Source organism: Copadichromis virginalis, linkage group LG16 (genome assembly GCF_057382275.1).
Source record: "Copadichromis virginalis isolate Kocher_CV1m ecotype Utaka linkage group LG16, C_Virginalis_male_GT1.1, whole genome shotgun sequence".
Lineage (NCBI taxonomy): Eukaryota > Metazoa > Chordata > Actinopteri > Cichliformes > Cichlidae > Copadichromis > Copadichromis virginalis.
Window position 1 is genome coordinate 29091083 of NC_140633.1, and position 19231 is coordinate 29110313.

Consider the following 19231-nt stretch of genomic DNA (forward strand, 5'->3'; position numbering starts at 1 on the left):
CATTCTTTAAAATCATAATGAAATACAGGATGTCATAAATAGCCATTTTAAATGAATTACAGGTAGTTGTAATATATTTATTAGTATGTGGAACACAAACTCCTAACAAAAAATGAGAGGCATTTCATCTATGAGTGTGACAGTGTCAACAAGGCCTCTGCCTGCTGTTCCATAGTCAATGAGCTGTTTGTCAGCTAGCCACGTAGTTAGATTAGCTGTCCCAGACAGTGAAGCCAACAGTGAGGCAAATGGAGCTGAGACAGATGTGAGCTTTCGGTGCCATCATTCACTGTCAAAGCAGCCCGACTTAACATCCACAGCTTTAACGCTGCGGTTCTTATAACATATAGGATGGCACTCAGCGTTTGTGCCAGCTGCCTGGGTGAATGACACTTACCGAGGAAGAGGACATACACAGCACAGATTTCACACCTACTTAGCTGTGACAGGTGAAAGACAAAACACATTTTCTCCTCGCGTGGTGTGAACATTAATTAAACTATATGTGATGAGTATTAATAGGAGGAGTATAATGTCTGGAGACATAAAAGTAGAAGTGGCACCAATTACTTGTTCCCTCAGTTACTATCCGTGTAAATGAGAAGAGCTGGGCGGTCTGAAATGAGGGAATTTAGGTGCAGGCAAAATACGCAAACTGACAGATGAGTTTTGCCATGTTGAATTTCCAGCCGTGAAAAACGATTCTGTGAACATTTTCAGTAATAATTTTGGCAATTCTGGTATATTTTTCTGATTATTTTATGATTAAGAGGTGTGACTTTCATTTCTCATAGAACCTAATTCCCACAAAACAGTTCAGTTTTGTGATTATATATGTGAAGAAAATAATGAAAGCCATATTGGAATGTAAGACATCCAATTATTCCATTAGAGGAAAAGTCCTTGTGGCTGTAATTTCACAAAATCCAATAATTTTTTTTCAAAATCTGATGGCAAATGTTTGTACAAAAAGACAAATATTGAAGCAAGCTAATAATATTTGCTCTCTGCTGCAAAGTGTCTTCAGAATTATCAGCGAGAATGAGCCTCACCTTCTCTGCTTTGGGCGCGAGGACGCCTTGGGCTGTGGTGTGTGAGGGGCCCGGCGATGGCGGTTGCAGTGGACTGGCTGACTCTCCGTTGAGGAGCACCGCGGACACGTTCGGAGGCGTGAGGCAGGAGAGAGGGGAGGAGAGGGGGAGGATGGGGCGCGAAGCCGGGGAAGAGAGGGGCGAGGGCCCTAAGCTGGGTCCCGGAGATACCATGGAGAGAGGACGACCCGATTGGCCAGGGCAGCGCGACGGGGAGGAGCTCTGAGAACGAAGGGGAGATATGGCCACCGTGGGGCGTTCCGGGCTTGCAGCAGAGGGACTGTGGACTGGAAGACACAAAGATGCAGTGTGGATTAGTATAAATGAGCGGCCTTCACTGACTGCAGCCGTCACTCGGTATTAGGCCCTGGAGGGAACAAATCAGTGGTTTGACATTGAGTCTCACTGAATAATCACTTAATATTGCAGGAGAGGGCTGGTTTTAAAATTGTGTCTCGGAAATAATAGGTCTGCCTGTATCTGTAAGCAGTTAGCATCATTATTACTTTCAAAGTCATCTTAGCTTGTTTAAGATGTACCCGTGCTACCTCACCCCTCTGTCTCCTGATACTCCTCATATACTGGCTAACACTAAATTACTTGATACACTATTGTGTCCAAGGCTCTGGTGCAATTTGCAAAGGATAGAAAACATAGACACAGTACAGTCAGCCGATTGTCAACACCCATGTTGGTGCAAATATGCAAAGAAGTTGTAACCACTTTAGTTCCTACATGAGAAGTCTTCCAAACCTGCAAGTTTATAATGTCTGTTTAGAAACCAACTTGTCCAACAGCTAAGATAATAGTCATTATAATGCATTACTTCATGCATTTATAATTGTATTAATTAAATTTATAATGTAGGAAATGCAATTTAACACTATTAGGGCTGAGTTTGTTTCTCGTGAGAATAAAAGTGCACAAATATACAATTCCACGACAACATTCAGGCAAGCACGTGAGTGTGTTTGTGTATGCATGTGCACGCACAAATGGACACATATGGTTGCTAGCCACCTGCTCTTCTACACTGCAGAACAGAGGCAGAAATCCACAGAGAGGTGTACCGGTCATGTGAAAAACCCCAAAATGCCAGAGCTATGCACATACTTTCTTTTGTAATTGAGAACAGATGCGTGTGTGTGCATGTTCGTGTGCGTGCGTGCGTTTGTGTGCGCATATATGCGAGAGGGAGCGCAAGAGAGGGAGAGAAAAACAGAGCGAAAGGAGAAGCTCTGTCATTACGCCTCCATAAAACAAAAAGCACAGTGATGTCATTCAGCTGTGTGTTTTGTGAGTCTGTGTGTTCACTTGTGTGTACATATGTACGTGGGAGTGCTCGTGTGTGTATGTGTGTTATTCTTGGCTGTCTCCTCACAGTGTGTACTCTTTAGCTTCCCAAATGAAACACTCACCATTATTTTCTCAAAGGGAGAAAGCAAAGATTCAAAGAGAGATCAAGGCTGATGTGTCGTATGGACACTGCTGTCTGTTTGTGTGTGTGTGTGTGTTTCTGGGAACTGTGTATAAGGGTGCTTCTGGCAAAAGCAGTAACACTGCATGATCAGAGTGCTTAGAAATGTCTGTGTTGTGTGCAGAAGTCCAGTGTCTTTATGTGTGAGTGCATGTAGTAACACTGACATTGTGCTAAATTATCCAGCTGAGGTACAATGTGTTCTTGTACAGCCTCTCTGAACATAAACTCCCATCTTTAGTGTTGTTCCTTAAGGTTTATGGGGTAAAATGCAATGATTGAGTGTATGTGTATGATGCACATTAAATAATGTCCCACGGTCACAAGTTTTTTCTAAATTTAACAAAAATGTTTTAGTGTCTATATTTAGGTTTTGCTGCTTTACTGAGGACTGCAACCGGTTGCAATCAACATGCTGCAGATACAGACAATATGATTGTTGGAAATGCATTATATTTACCCCACAGCATACCCTCTGGGCCATTTTATTAGGTATACCTATTCAGCTGCTTGTTATCTAATCTGGCAATCACGTGCAGGCAACTCAGTGCATTTAGGCTTGTAGACGTGGCAAAAACAACCTGATGAAGTTCAAACTGAACATCCAAATGGGGAAGAAAGGTGATTTAAGAGACTCTCAACCAAACTCCCTGAGAGAAACTATCCAGTGAGGGGTGGTTTTGCAGGTGCCAGAGATCAGACGAGCAAGACCAGATGGCTTCAAGACGACAGGATAGCAACAGTAACTCAACAAACTACAGGTTTCAACCAAGGTATACAGAAGAGCATCTCAGAAGGCACAACATGGCAAACCTTGAAACAGAATACTTTCAAGCAAAAGACCAGAGAGGGGCATCATTCAAACCCCACAGACTACTAGGATGACATGTCCTTCCTTCTGATTGGCTGCTTTCAGCGGGATAATGTGCCACGTCACAGAGCTTACATAATTTCAAACAGATTTCTTGAACATGACAACGGGTTAACTGTACTCAAATGGCATCTCCAGACACAATTTGTCATTCCAATACAGCACTTTGAGACAGGGTGAAACAGGAGATTCACACCAAGTCTGTCCAGTCGACAAATCTGCAGCAAGTGTGTGATGCTTTCATGTCAATGTGGACCAAAATCTCACCTTGTTGAAGCTATGCCACGAAGAACTGAGTTCGTTCTAAAGGCAAAGGGGGAACCAACCTAATACTCGCAAGGCATACCTAATAAAGATGATGAGCGTATTTTATGAATGTATTAAAGCGAAGCAGGGTTATAAAAAGAAACCTTGGTTATCATGTTGACTAATAAAAAATTCACCAGCTGTTAAATCAGGGTTTTTCTCTGTCTGGTTTGGGAAAACCTGGGTGGATATGTGCACTTTGTTCATCATTAGTGCACAACTGCTTGCCAGCACAATATACTTTAAAAGCCAAGTGTGCACATACCTTTGGATATTTTGTCTATGTGAACAATACTAACTGGGTTTCATTTATTTAGGCACATTTTTCTTGTTTGCTTTTATTTAGCTGCTACCAAAAACAATCAGCACATGACTAACAACATGGAAGAAGCTGAAGATTAAAGAGGTTACTTGTAAAACTGCATATGGTAGCTACTTGAATTAATGACTGTTCAATATTCTGTAATCAAAGACTACGGGGCAACAATGCTATAGCACCCCAAATAATCTGGACTTGGCTCCTTTAAGGCTGGAGGCTGCTGAGCAGTTTTACTGAAGCACATTAAAACTGTAAAAATACTGCACATCCCCGTATGATTTCTTTTTACTGAATATTTCTTTGCAGCAAAGATCCAGTCATCTGTCATTTAAAGAGGCTTTAATGTTTCCCCTTCTCCTGCGGAAAACCTTATTCTTTGTTTCTCAGAAGTATACGTCAATTTTGGAATAACTGATTTATCATCAAAGTAAAATCTTTTACCAACATACTGCCTGTGTCAGTTTGTTAGTCAGACCTTTGCGTTTTGCTAACTCTGAATTTGAAACTAACAGTCCTATTAGCCTGAAATCTGTAATGCTGCAAAGTAAAGTTTTTAAAGCATATTACAAAAACCCATGCATGATATTTTTCAGGATCTCCTTTGCTGTTACCCTGCATTAAAGAAAAATATACATGCGATTAAAGCAATACATCTATGTGATACTCTAGGTAACTGAAAAAAAAAAGACTTTTTCTCTGTGTCACAACATCCCACCTGGATGCAGTAGCCTTAACCTGGCCTGGCAGGCTAGGCTCAGTACAGCTGCTTTTACGAAATGAAGGGGAACGACACTGTTATGCTCTCTTCCGTGCTGTATATAGACCTTTTTCTGGCTTATAAATTGTTCCATAATGAAGAAAGGTGGTTTAGAATAGAATAGAAGAGAATAGAATAGAATAGAACAGCTCTTGTCATTATGACAAGCTAACAAAAGCACAAGAAAACAGATATGATAGTCTACTTTAATTGTTATATTTGGGTTTAGTACATTAAAATCCAATTAGTAATTTTTTCTCACAAGAGGAAAACTTGTGCAAAACTTTTGACCAAGTAGAAATATATAGATTTAAAATGTTTCTGCTCACCCAGCTGCATTGAGGTGCGTGCTTGGTTGGTATGCTGGCTGGAGCGCAGGCAGTTTTTCAGCTGGGCGGCAGCAGTTTGTGGCGAAGAGGCGGGACTGATGCTGTTAACAGCGTTGGCTGAGTTTACCAGTGGGGTGCCAGGACGGGACGAAGAGGGCCCCGGGGATCCTGGAGACGAGGGGTCTAAGATTTTACTTGCCACCTGACTGCAGCCACTTCCTCCTCCTGGGCTGGACAAACACGAGCTCCGAGTAGCACCAACTCCAAATGGAGCCCTTCAACGAAAAAAGGTGAAAGCGATATAGACTTTTTATTAAATGTATTTTATCATTTAATTACAACTGCTTTCTACTGTACTTGTGACCATTAACATTTACTGCTCTGAAAACATCAGTCTCTTTCAATACAGTGACTTTTCTTCTAGTGCCACATTAAGATTCATTTCAGTGGTTTAGAGTAAAAACTGTTGAACATATTGCCTTGAAATTTGATGTACCACTGGCCCCTGACAGTCCTCTTCTGTTTATTTGCTCAGTAACTCAAATACCCATTTAATGCTAAGTAGCAAATCGGAGCTTGAAAACCTACACTTTAATGTGGTCAACTCCAGCTGTGTATTCATCTCAAGCTGACGTGAGAAAGTAGCTTTACAATCCAAGACCAGAAGCCATCTCCATGTATAAAAATAAGATGGAGATAGCTTCTGGTTTGAAAAGTAAAGCCAGTGTGGAAGGGCCCTAAACATACAACCATTGCAAAGGAAAATCTGATTGGACAGATTTACCCAATGATATATTAGTTTAGTTAACATCCTTTTTATGGTCTCTAGCTATAGTCTTCTTTAACACAGCATGGTGTTTGCATTGTAAGTTAGCCATATTTAAAGTAAAAACAGAAAAAAAATGAGGGATAAGTCTTTAAAAATGGCTACCCCAGTCCTTACCAACCTGCAGCAACTCTGGGAACTAATTCTGGCCTTCTGGTGAACGATAAATGCAACTAGTTAACAGATAACAGATTTGCCCTTTTTACTAATTTATCACGGTTAATTACCATATTATCAGAAATTAATTGCATTCAAATGCAAATGTGATCCCATTCAGATTTAAACTGATAGACTGGTAGCAGATTGATAGTGAATGCAGTTTTATCTTATTGCATCAAAGTCACTTTAAAGACAGCAGCTGACTACAAGTGGTTGCAGACCTGGTCCCTTTCTTTGAAGCAACCATTTCAAAGGCAACAAGACTTTAAGTTCATTGCACGCAGTCACAGTAATTTAGTCATGCTGCGGTCTCTAACCACTGCTTTCCCTAGTGAGACCGTAGCACAATGGGGAATATAACTGAAAAAACAAACATCATATCATACTTAATAAGCGACCGAGACAATAAACTCATCAGGAGTTATGTTAAATGTTAATTATGAGCCAGTACTGAATCCAAAATTAAAATTTGCAAGCTTCCCTGTCAGTACTATTACCCTCTGTCAAAGTGAAAAATTCCAGTACTATTATCTGACCGGTGGATCAGCACGAGAAAGTGTCCTGCTGTAACATATATGGCGTTGCAGACTGCTCATGTTTCTGTCTGCAGAGTGCTGAATGGCAGAACAGTGAGCTGAACATTATTGACGCAGCGGTATTCACACACTTATGGTTGCCCATCGACTTCCCGTCAGACACATACAGAGTTATGGCTTTCTCTCCCTGTGTGTGTTTTTGCCAAAAGAAACTGCAAAGTTATCCACTGTTTCTTCGACACACTAAATTCAACTGCTTAAAGTGTGTGCTGGGTTTAACTCAGGTCTTTTAGCAGGCGTTTTTGGCCTTACTTATAAGTTTGAAGATTTCATACAAAAGAGGATTTTTTTCCCCCCAGTATGAGTTCAAGATCGGAAATGAATCCGGCAACACAACAATCAAAAGGCTTCTTGGGAGTCTTATGTTTAATCACATGCATTTGTTATGTATACTCACGGTTTGCATTAACCAGGATAATGAATTCCACAACAAATATGCAAATATTCAAAGTGAAATTTAAATTTGCCAGTATGGGCCACCTGTGTAGCTCTAAAATAAACATGCATTTATGTGTTTGATCAAGTCAGTGTGTTTCTGTGTGCATATCTTTGGCAGCTTCTCATTATCATACTGAGAAATTTCTGAGCTGCACTGCAGACAAAGGGGGGTGGGGGGTAGGGGGGGGGTGTAAGGAGGGAGGAAGGCAGAGAGGGAGAGAGTATGCTTGCGTAAAAATAACAAATTGCCTCTCATTTGATTACTCGCCCATCCTGTCTTTCTCTCTTTCTCTCTTCTTGGGATTGCATAATTGCAAAATGTGAAGCAGCCATTCATATCCACTGGAGAAGGACACCTGCTGTTTTTGCACCCGTTTCATGTCTTTGTATCATTTTCTTTTGCTTTCTCTTCCTTCTTCTCTCTCCTGCTCCTCCTCCTCCTCACTCTGTCAATTTCTCTTTCAGCCATCTTCTGTTTGAATTTCTTTCCATAATTCACGCCCTTCTTCACCTTTTCCTTTGTCAAACCCATTCTATTCCCTTTCAACCGTTTTCTTCTCCTCTCACATTTTGCTTCCCTCCATTCGCTTTCCCTGTTTATCCTGCATAGCCTCATCATGCTCTCCAGCTTCTCATTACCTTCCTCTCTCTCATTTTTTTGGCTCTCTTTTCTTCCATTACTGTTACTGTGCCTTGCTTTCATTTTCTTCTCTCCTTTTTCTTGACTGCATCATGGAGCGGAATACAGATGAGATATAAAGCAACTGAAAACGTTTTAATGCATATGGGAATAATGAGGGTAATTAAGTTGCAAAATATTTCAGCACACCATTTTTACTGGTTTATTTGTTTTGGACAGCTACGAGAAGTAGCTGTACTACTAAGTAACAACGAGGATGGTAATTATAATAATGACGACAGTCGCAATGATCTACGGTGAGGCTGCGGAAGCCAAACACTAGAACGGCAGAGCCAGTAGTGTCGGACTGGTTAAATTTTATGATGTATTTAATTTAATCTTCATGTAACAACATTGAATTGATTAAGAATTGATTAGATCAAGATTAAGACATTTTTGCACTACACTTTGTTTCTTCTTGTCTTCACAGCAATATACAGTTTCGCTCCTAGCAATGGCTTCCCAGATCATACTTCTGGTAAATGTGCTGGCTCGACCTAATCATTTTGGTGGTTTTTGTAGCCACGTTGGAGATAATATGCACAGATTGCACCTTTCTCCAACTAAAGCCCCCCAAAATTACCTTTTTGGGTGTGCCTTTGTGACGAGAGGCAGCCTGAGTGCAGAAAAACACATGTGCAATTGCCATGCCATAATACCGGGCAAATTGCACATTTCAGTCTGCAACTAAGTAATGACTGCAAAAAAATTACACAGTAAATTACAACAACTATGTTGATGCTACCATTCACATTGCCTTTGTGAGAGGACAAAATTGGGGTGTGCGTCTGATTTGATTGCAATGCTGGGTACATTAAAAAAAATAAGAGGGCAAAAAGGCTTTAACAGGGCATAAAGAGATTAAAAATTTAACTCATGTGCCCTCTGCTTATACTGTGGAGAAATTCAGTTGAACTTACTTGTCCATCTTCGGTGAACGAGATTAACTGTACTCTAAGCTTCATCACCACAGCTGATATGATTGGCAGTCATAATAAGAGCTAGTGGAATTCTCTAAAAGCTAAGGTGCTTTAATTGTACCTTTATTACTTCTTTAAGGCCCAGCATAACTAAGACTAATTCAAAAATCAAACATAATGCACCATTTGGGTGTTCGTGAAAACAAGCCATCACCAGGTAAATGACCACTTTTACCAATATGTTGAACCCACAAGTGCACTATAAACTTCATGCTGTCATAAAATCTGCTTGTTAAGTAATTGTTGTCTTGTATGCAGCTCTTTGTACTGTGGATTTAGAAAAGATTATAGGCTCTATTAAATTGATGAAAGTGAAGTTGATGTAGCACAGCATAAGATACTTTTATTGCCTTTTACTTCAGTCACAGAAGCTGAAAGCCTTGCCTTAATAAAGGCTAGACTTCAAATGGATTTTCCACTCAGCAGGAAGAGAAAATATAAATGGACACAAGGGTGAGTATCAAGTCTCGATGTGACAACCATTTCATTTCACTTTACTGTTTTGCTTTTCAGCTTTGGTAATGAAGTAAAAATGCTCAGTGTGGGGTCCCAGTTTATTTAGCTTACATCAAACAACAAGGTAAGAACACCCGGGGTGGGTATCTCTGTTATCTGTCTTCAGAACACTGTAGTTTTACCACAGCAGACAAGTGGATGGATGGACACATCTCAACAACATCTGTCATTGCATAACTAAGTTGCCAAGTGTTCATGCAGTGGTAGTTCTTTCACTATTTAACCACATGCATGCAGTACTTTCCGCGCTCACCTGGACACAGGAGTGACATAGTTTCCCGGGAAGACGCCAGAGGCAGCAGTTCTCAGTGACGTGCCTTTGAACCATCCGTCTTGACACTTCTCTGTCACCCGATACATCTCCCCTTTTCTAAGCTCCAGCTCGTCAGCCTTCTGGGGTTTGTAGGCATATAATGCCAGGTATCTGAGAAAGAAAAGTGACAAGCTGCATTGCAAAAGCGAGTCATATAATAACAATATTTAACTCTAAAGGAAATCTTGAACAACTGTTCACCTAATTATAAACTCCCACTGGACATCTTCTTCTTAAAGCATGCATGTGGATTACTCCGAGTGAACAGCAGCAATTCAATCTTTTAATAAGGCAGTGCTGTTTGGTCCTTCCACTATAAATCCCCTGTTTTTGCTGTATATTTCATGTCTGTGTATTACTGTCTCCTTTAGAAATAGAGGGAAGGAGTGGGACTGCAAACACGAACAGTTGTCAACTACTGGTTTAAGTGAGACTATGATTATCACCCTAACACTGCAAATAAATATATACATGTACAGCATGTATAATGTTTTACTCCAAAAGTTGATTCTGTTCATCTGGATGTAGCGTTTTCAGTGGGAGAAACATTTCATCACTCATCCAAGTGACTTCTTCAGTCTCAGCTGACTGCAGGTTTCCCCAGTCTTATAAATAGTGCATTTTATGAAGGAACTGAACTCCCAGCCCATTGTTCCTTCAGTGGTGCTAGTTTCAGTCATTATGTAAATGCATCGTCAATGTTTTACCTTTACTTATCCACTAATGTGTCTAAGAATTAATTCTGTAATGCAGTTGTACAGTTGTTGAATACTAAATAAGAAAGAATATATTTAGACAGATCTTACAATAGCTTCAATTTACTGTTATGACAATTTGAACTATAAGACAACAAAAACACTGTTATAAAAAAGAAAACATCAAAAGACGTAACACCTTTTTTGCATACTTCCTATTTTTACAGGACAACACTTTTTTTCTGTCTGAAGGGCCAGTGTGACCACTAGAGGTGAATGGTACACTTTGCCATACGTGTCTTGGTTTATGTGTTTACACACACATTTATTGATCAGTGTAGTATTTTGAAATGTCCTAAATGTGACTGTATATTGAGTTTTGTGGGTTCCACAACTACTACATATACATGATATCCCGGTACCGGTGCTGGAGTGCACTCATAGTTGTGTGGTGCCAGATTCCAACAGAAGACGATAATACCAGAAAGTAAACAAGTACTATATATGCTGCCTTCCCGTTTCCATGGTAACAGATGTAGGGACTGTCTTCAGTCTCCCCATGGCAACAGGAACAGTTGCCAGGTCAAGAGGAAAACGTCCGACCTCATCAGTAGTATGAACTCACTCCGGATGCACGTGTGCATATTGTGTGTGTGTTTGTGTGTGTGCGTGAGAGAGCGCACGTCTGAGTGTGTACCTACTACTTGGAAAGTGATATTATTAAATCTGACAATGTTGCTGTATTTGGCTCACATCCTGCAGGAAGGACACCGGTTAATAGTAAACAGCACACACACAGGCCATCGCACACACGCGCATACACACACGCGAACTTCTACTTCTATACAAGTGAAGATCTTCACTGGTGTAATGTTGTTCTTGGCACAAATGTATGGGTTTCTTTTTTAACACAATGTCTTTGTTATTTGTTTGAAGAATGATTTATAGTAATAATAAAACAAACAAGCAGATACAAATAAATCCTACAAAATAATACAATAAAAAAAACAAAACCCCTAAATGTCCCAATTCCCAAACACTGACACTTTAAAAGTTATACCAAAGTAAACACTTTTGCCGTGGTTTACACTAAATAGTCAGTTTTTCTGTTCGAGCCCAAAGCTTTAGAAATTCAAACTTTTACAAATCTCTTTTTTTTACCCTGAAAAAATAACGCTATTATCTTTTTGTAATTTGAAAGAATATTGAGTTTCATTAATGTCTGTCCATTGTTATTATACCATAGTTCTAATTCTAACCTTGTATGGCGCGCAGACTAAGCAGGTGTCCTCACTTTCCAAAAATATCCACACCCTCAAGGTCTCACTCTCAAAATTGGTCCATGCAGCAATGGAAGCACAAGAGAACAATCACATGCTCACCTTGAAGAGACCTTTATTTTCCTAGTTAATTTGTTTGTAGGTTAGTTATGTGGTAAAACTAGGTTAGCAGTGGCACTTCCCCAGGACTGCTGACCACCTAAATTTTCCAAAGGATTCAATGTAGTTTTTTGTGTTTGTGTAAAGCTAAAGTCTCCAACTGCAGCAATAAATTACTTTATCATGCACATCCTAATGCATAACACCTCTTTTTATGTTGCAATGCATGCAATGTTAGTGTGATAGTCATAGTCTCACTTTTTATGTCATAATCTTTATGACAGAAATCTTTTTTGTGTGCATCTCTCATCCCTCTTAACATGGTCATTTTAATGAAATAACAAAAACCTGTACAGTAAAATGCTGTTAAGAGCCTTGTTACGAAACACTGACGTAAGCATCGCACAAGTGAGGAAATAGCATAACAGAGGTGCAATTTTCCTGTCTGGGGAGAATTTCATCATTGACCAGTGGAGGAGCGAATGTGCAGAGGTGGTGGAACACGGCCAATATCTCAGAGCACAACAAAGGAAATATTTTTAACGCTGCCAACAGGCGGCTTGTGAAATCAAGCTTGGATCTGAGTCGCACGTATGCTGTGATAAACAGAATGGGCAGGTGGAAAAAAGAGAAAAGAAAGTCACAGCTGGGTGAACTCACAGCACTGAGGCATACTCACATGTTGAGTGGGAGCTGAACCTTGGCATGGGCCAGCAGCTCAGAGGTTATGGATGCCACTTTGGGGGGCACCAGCACCCCTGCCGAGGAGGGAGAGGGACCTGGGGGAGACGCATCCTAAAGAAATGCAGAAAGATATACAATGAAAATGCCTACAACCCACATGCAGATTTACAGTATACATGCTGGGTATTATTCACAGAATACAAACTGAACCCACGTCTAAATACAACCAGAGGCAGTATTTGCAAGAGCAATGCGTCTCTAGTGAAATGCTGTAAATAATGATTTTATTTACATGGAACTGGACGAGTAGGTGATTGGGGAATAAGTTATTAAATCTAGAGTAACAGAGTGACTGAAGCAATGCCTTAGAGGTGAAACCAAGGAATCAGCAGGGGCAATACACTGGCTGATATTAGTTCCCCGCAGATATATTACATGCCAAGCAACGTATTTGTTGACTGCTGTTTAACTAGAAAATGCACAAAAAATCCAAGTGATTTTCACTATACACTTTTTAAATACAAAACAAGCATAGTACTTGTACATAATGGGGCCACATTACATCTAATCAAGTATTTTCTTATGCTCAAACAAACTGATTTTCCCTGATATAAAAGATCTGCTGCGTTCTGTAATTATGGGGTCTGTGTACATCACAGCGTTCGCATGCACCTGGATGCGTGCAGCCGCTCTGGGGTCAGAGGAGCTGATGAGGACTGGGTGGGAGATCTCCATGCTGTGTCTGTTGTTGAGCTGGGCAGCCCTCTGGCTGACGGATAGAGCGGTAAACGAATGGCGCTTCTTGGCGTTCTTCTTTCCTTCGCCTCTCCGATGGCCAAAGCCGTTTCCATTAGACGGGGACGCGCTTGGGGAGGGCCCGGAAGAGCAGGGGCCCAACGGGGCCGGCTCAGAGCTCGGACCCGGTGCATTAGCTGGTATAGGTTTGTCAATCTCCATCAACTGCTTGGCTGTTTCATTTAACTGCGAGGAGAGCAGAGGAGAGGAGAGGGGGAGGGAACTATGAGAGAGAAGACGTTCAGGTGTTCGATTTCAGACCTGAGTGGTTCAAGTACATCTCCAGTACATTCAAGTGTGTTTGTGTGGCTCTCTTGCTGCTTGTTCTTGCTGGCAGCTTTTCAGACCAGCAGCACAAGAATCATCACTTACAACAGCAGGTCTGGTGAGACTCCCTCTGTGTAACACTTTGACAGTAGCTCAAACACACAGATACTCAAATAACCCACAGAAAGGTGAGCATTCACTTTGCTTGCCAGAGTTTACTCCTTTTCTTCTCACCAATAGATGGTCTTGTACATGTTTCAAACATTTATTTACAGAGTATTTCCAGGAAAAACATTTTTTTTGGGGGGGAAGACACAATCAGCCTGATTCACTAAACAGGGGACTGACCTGCAGAGTGTGGGGGCCACCTCCAAATAGCGCTCATAGGTGTCGTTAGCTGGGTGATTTACAAAAGCTGTGTTGTTTTCTAAACAGGTGCAGTCGGCTCATTTCAATATAAAGCACAAAAAATGAGACATGCTGCTTTTTGGTGTTAAATATTGGAACAATTAGCAGGAAATTATGTGCACAGTAAATCACTTACTTTGCTCTATTGATTTAAATATTATCCTCCCTATAATTTGCACCTTGAAAAAGGAATTCCCAGAAATACGTATACAACACGGTTAGTGGCATAACCCCAGTTTCCACCTCTTACACGCAATCTTGACACTGCACTCTTTTGTAAATACCATTTTTCTGTTGTTTTGGTAAAACATCCTTTTAAGACATGGCAAAAATGAATGAATCCAAAGCCTCATTAACTGGGTGATTAAAAAAAAGGTTGGCTCTGTGACTCTAACATCTGGTCAGAGCTCTGGATTTTAATAATGTGTCAATTTTATTTATTCATTTTTTTCAACCAGAAATCGATGAGAAAGAAACACCTACTTTATTTTTTTTAACTTTAAGGTAGAAGAGCTCACACTATCGGTGCAGGTTGTGGTCTGTTTACAGACAGTGTGATTTACCGGCAGAGGAGAAGATGCATCATTTTGTTGAGGTAAAGAAGGAAAATAATTCGAAAAAAATAAGCCAATAAATTACGAGTGCAAAGTATCAAATTCCAGGTTCCCTTACAGCTGATAAATAATTTTACTTATTAAATCCTGATTTATAACAGTTACACATGCGATACACTATATAATAGAAGTATTAGACGTCTAAATTATGGATCGCTGTGCTGGGAAAAAGCACCAGTATAGGAGGTAAAAGCACCTCTGTAAATCTAATCAATCTTGATTATTTGTGGTCAGGCACTGACCTGCAACAAGAAGTTTGTTGGTGTAGTCCTGATCATTGCCGTTTCCTACTGTACTCAGTATGCATCATATTATCAAGGAAAGAGCAAAATGTGTTTATCAACATAAAAAAGTAGTGAAAATATGAGAATGAGTGTTCCATAGAAATTGAATTATGCTATGTTATTATCTGTAATACTTACCAAGCGTTGGAAAACCCCCTATATGAACTAATCTGATTGTGTTTTCTGTGGACGTGAGCACATATTTGATTGCAAATGGGATTACTGAAAGGAACAATTTGTATTTTTTGACCACTATGGGGCTCTGAGGTAGTTTAAGCTGGCAGTGAAGTTGTTTTACTGTCACACGTTGCTTGTACAATCCAATTAGTCATCCAAGCAATCATTACAAGAACCTGCCGCTCATTAATTCTTCTTACTCCGGTGCTTACGCTGCTTCTCTTTGTTACTGAAGTATCTGTTGCTTGCAATTCAACCTCCCTTCGCCTCACTCAGACAGAAACCCTGCAGCTTTTACATAAATACTATATACGCATTATGACCTGAGTATTTCACTTTTGTTACCTCAGTGAAAGTCTAACATTTCCGCTTCACATTTTTCTTCAGTGTTAAGCAAGGGTCTTTAAAGTGCTGCCTGCAGGCCAATGGCAGCCCATTGTTACATGCTGTGCAGCCTGCAAGCATGCCAAAGAAAGACTGTACATGTACATGTAGTTCATCGGCACTTCATGCCAAATTAAGGTATGACTTGGCACAGAACAAGACCAAAGGAACAACTCCTTTCAATTTTAACTCTTGTATTCTAGTCATCAAAGCAGACTGAATATTTATAAGTTTGAAATATACAGCTGGGCTCAGAAATATCTATGAAGCAGTGAGTTTCTAACAATAAATGTCTGAACAGAGAGATGACATATAAGCTAACGCATCTGATACATTAACAGACATCATCAACTTTGGCATCCTCCAACAAATTCCCTGAGCAACCCCTGGAGAGATATGTGTGGTATATAAGTGTGTGTGTGTTGGAGAGAGAGACTCAGACAAAGTGTGTACAGGGCCGCCCTGTCTGGGTTCAGTGTTGGTGATGTTGCATTTCCATTTTAATAGATATGCTAATCAAAGCCAAATCATATGCTAATGAGCATGATGGATTGATGCTGCAGATATAACTCAGTTTGCTCTCATGAGGTTGACTAGAGGACACACACACACACACACAGTCAGGAATTCATCCAACACTTTCACTAAGTGACTTACACAAACACATTCCAGTTACTGTCTGTGAATGCAACAACTGGACGGATACACAGACGCACATACATTTTCAGCTGTTCCACTGAAAATGGCGCATTAAATGACAGAGGGTGCATGTCGGTGTGTGTGTCTGTGCGTGTTTGAGTGAAAGTGACAGAGCCAGAGAAAAGAGAGCGAAGTTTTGATAGGCGCAGTTCTTCATTTGGTGCTTTTGGCTGAATGAAATCTCCAAGGTCATCTATTATGTGTTGAGCTAACTGTAACGTGTACCTTTTGGAGAGTCAGTTCCTCTCTAGGGGTAATACTGAGACTCGAGCTGATGAGCTGATATCTGCACTGCGAAAGGGTAAGCCAGCAGGACACTTGCATGTACTAGCACAAGCACACACACACAGACACACACACACACGCAGAGAACTGGTGGCAGACATGTGCCAACTTCCTTTTGCTGCAGGGATACATAAAAGTGGAAACTCTCCACAACAAAAACAGAACAAAACAAAGGAAGTCCCAATATGTCTCCCGTTACCATCATTAAACTTAAATCAGTCATTGTCATTTAGCACAAACTTATGCACACTGAGCTCACATCTACCTGAAACCACATCAGCTCCTTCAGCTCCTGCTGCAAACTTACACAACACAGACCAGCCCGCTCATTATATATCCACTCAAAGTCATGTCGGGTACAGTATATTCAAATGCAAAGCATATCTACTCCTTTACATCATCCACCCTACTGTTCTCAAACATTTAACCCCCCCAAAAAACCCAGGCACATCCAATAAATCCACCCAAACTTACCGAATCAAACGAATCACAAATTTAACGATACATTTCCTGCAGTCAGTAAAATTAGATAGTTTCTGTCCTCTTGTTTTAATTCTCTTTTCAATACAGTTGAGATTAGAAATAGAGACGTGGTGATGCAAACTCTTGCATAAGCTCTGAAAGACCTACAGACATTATCAGATAACACGTATATAATGAAAAATGAATTATTTTGGCATGGCTCTTAACACGTGAAATGTACTGACATGAAAAGATTAGAGCACCCGGCTCTGCACGGCTTCCCATGCAATTAAATGAATAGTTTAAAAGAATAGTGTCAAAAAATAACACCCTTTCCCTTTAGGGGAGATCTACTAATGCAGAGGGCCCCAACAAAAAACTCAAAGCTTTCTGGCAAAAAAAATGTTGATACAACTTTTGGTGCAAATTGGTGCAACATCAACCAGCAATGCAAGTGATCTGGAAGTGGTATTTACTTCATATCCAGTAGGGCAGACACACAGGGATCTTAGTATACTAAGTCAGCTCATGTCTGGCATTAGAATCTATCTCCGCACGGTTCTTGAGTAACCTATGATTGAACCTCACCTTCCCGCCTCTGTATGTGAAAAAACAAGCATATTATTTCTGTTTGTCAAGCTCAAATAACAGAGTCACGCACAGGTCAACATTTGCAAATGCACACTCTATCTGTATAGTATAACAGACTTCAAGAACCAACCTCTTACCCACAATTATTTCCAAGCAAATCTAAACCAGCTGTGACCCTTTAATACAAGTACCCGAGATATTAAACACATCCACCTCAAACCGCTTCATTTTTACTAAACACTTTGATGACACCATTTTTAATTCACTCTAAGCTTCTTTTTAAAAAAATCTGCTTTCTGTTATCACAAAAAGTTACCACAAATCCCAGTAATATCTGTTAGAACCCAACAATATGATCTAAATGGGCTGTAATTTTTTCTTGAGCAAGCGGCCAACAGCCTTATGCAAAAACAAATAGCTAATGACAAGCTGTGGGTAATCAAGCAAGTGCAGGACTCTGCCAGACGCACTGCTGCTTTGCACCTGCAGTAGGCACGCCACTTGAGTAGAAGGTCCTTTTAAGTGGCTCGCAATGATGTAGCAACTGCAAAAACAATTTGCCCATATGTGGCTCACCCCACCTCTCAATGAGGTCTGAGTGATGGGATGTTATTGCATCTTTGTTGCATTAAAATCTGGAGCTGTCTACTTATGATTGGATCACTCAAAATTTATGTTAATACCTGGTCTGAACAGGGCCACAGATCGGCAGAGGCTCCAGCTGGGTCCTCCTTATTGGCTTTTAAATGATGACACACACATGCGCGTGCGCACGCACACACATCAAGCACTCACACGTCTGCTCGCACGTCGTCAACATGCCCCTGCACCCCCACTGTGTGAGAGTGATGGAGAGGCCTAAATTATTGATGCATCTCGATCTAATAGGAACCCCTGTGCGTGTGGGTGCGTGTGTGTGTGTGTGTGTGTATCCCAACACGACTCAGCCTATCGCTTAATCACCATCACCTAAGAGAGTCCTTTTCTAGAGTTGTTAGCTAATTTCAAGGACATTGTGTGTGTGAGATTGTGTGGCCAAGAGTACAAGCATGAGTAGGCTGCAAACCCAGACATAGAGAAAAAATGAAAAATTATTCAGAGAGCAGTATGATTAAAGTTTAGAGAAAAAACACACCACTGATTTCATATACACATGTATATGGATCCTGATTGTAACACATGTGCTGTGTTGTACTACTAAGTGTTTTATATAATATGTGCTTTATTCAGCAAGAAAAAGCAATATAATGTATAAAAGCAGCATATAGGATGACTCCATCCTGCAGCGACTTGCCTCTAATCTGTGCATTAAAAATCTGCTTTGACTTTATAAAGAAGACAATGCAGCTACTACACTGCAGCTGAACTCCTGGCACTCCCGCTGTTTTGAAAATCACACACACAAAAGCTCTTTGTAGTGTGGGTGAATCTCCTGACATTTCTGAAGACTTCATCATTTGTTTTGGACAGGTCATGCGAGAATCAGCGTTTTTACAAATTTGTGGTGTCGTAGAGATAAAAAATTGCAAACACACTTGCTTCGGAACTGTTATTTTAATCCAAACCAGAGTTCTGAATCCTTTTTAATTTTACAGCACAAAGGCCCACAAAGGCATTGGACATGTCATGCAATACCATGCTGAAAAAGACGGATAAACAACAGAGCGATGCTTTTAAGTTTCTTTGAATTTAGTACACTGAATGAATGGTTATTAATACAGAAAGAGAGAAAACAGAAGTCCTTGTTTGTGCCCCCAACTGATTTGTACCTAACATAACAGAAACTCTAGGTACGCTTCACACAGGAACATCGAGGTACCTTTGACTTAGTCTACATTTTGGATTCTCTG

General features: G+C 40.5%; 1 protein-coding gene across 3 annotated transcripts in view; it reads right to left on the bottom strand.

The window, feature by feature from the left end:
- The window catches only part of LOC146691028 (E3 ubiquitin-protein ligase SH3RF3-like), a 114713-nt gene that overhangs the window by 14764 nt on the left and 80718 nt on the right, over positions 1 to 19231 (bottom strand). For all 3 annotated transcript variants that reach the window (XM_085434316.1, XM_085434315.1, XM_085434317.1), the window contains exons 4-8: positions 13088 to 13396; positions 12411 to 12526; positions 9598 to 9768; positions 5151 to 5425; positions 1053 to 1378 (exon numbers count right to left, since the gene is read on the bottom strand). In XM_085434316.1, the coding sequence (XP_085290442.1) occupies positions 1053 to 1378; positions 5151 to 5425; positions 9598 to 9768; positions 12411 to 12526; positions 13088 to 13396 (1197 nt within the window). The remainder of the gene's footprint in view (positions 1 to 1052; positions 1379 to 5150; positions 5426 to 9597; positions 9769 to 12410; positions 12527 to 13087; positions 13397 to 19231) is intronic.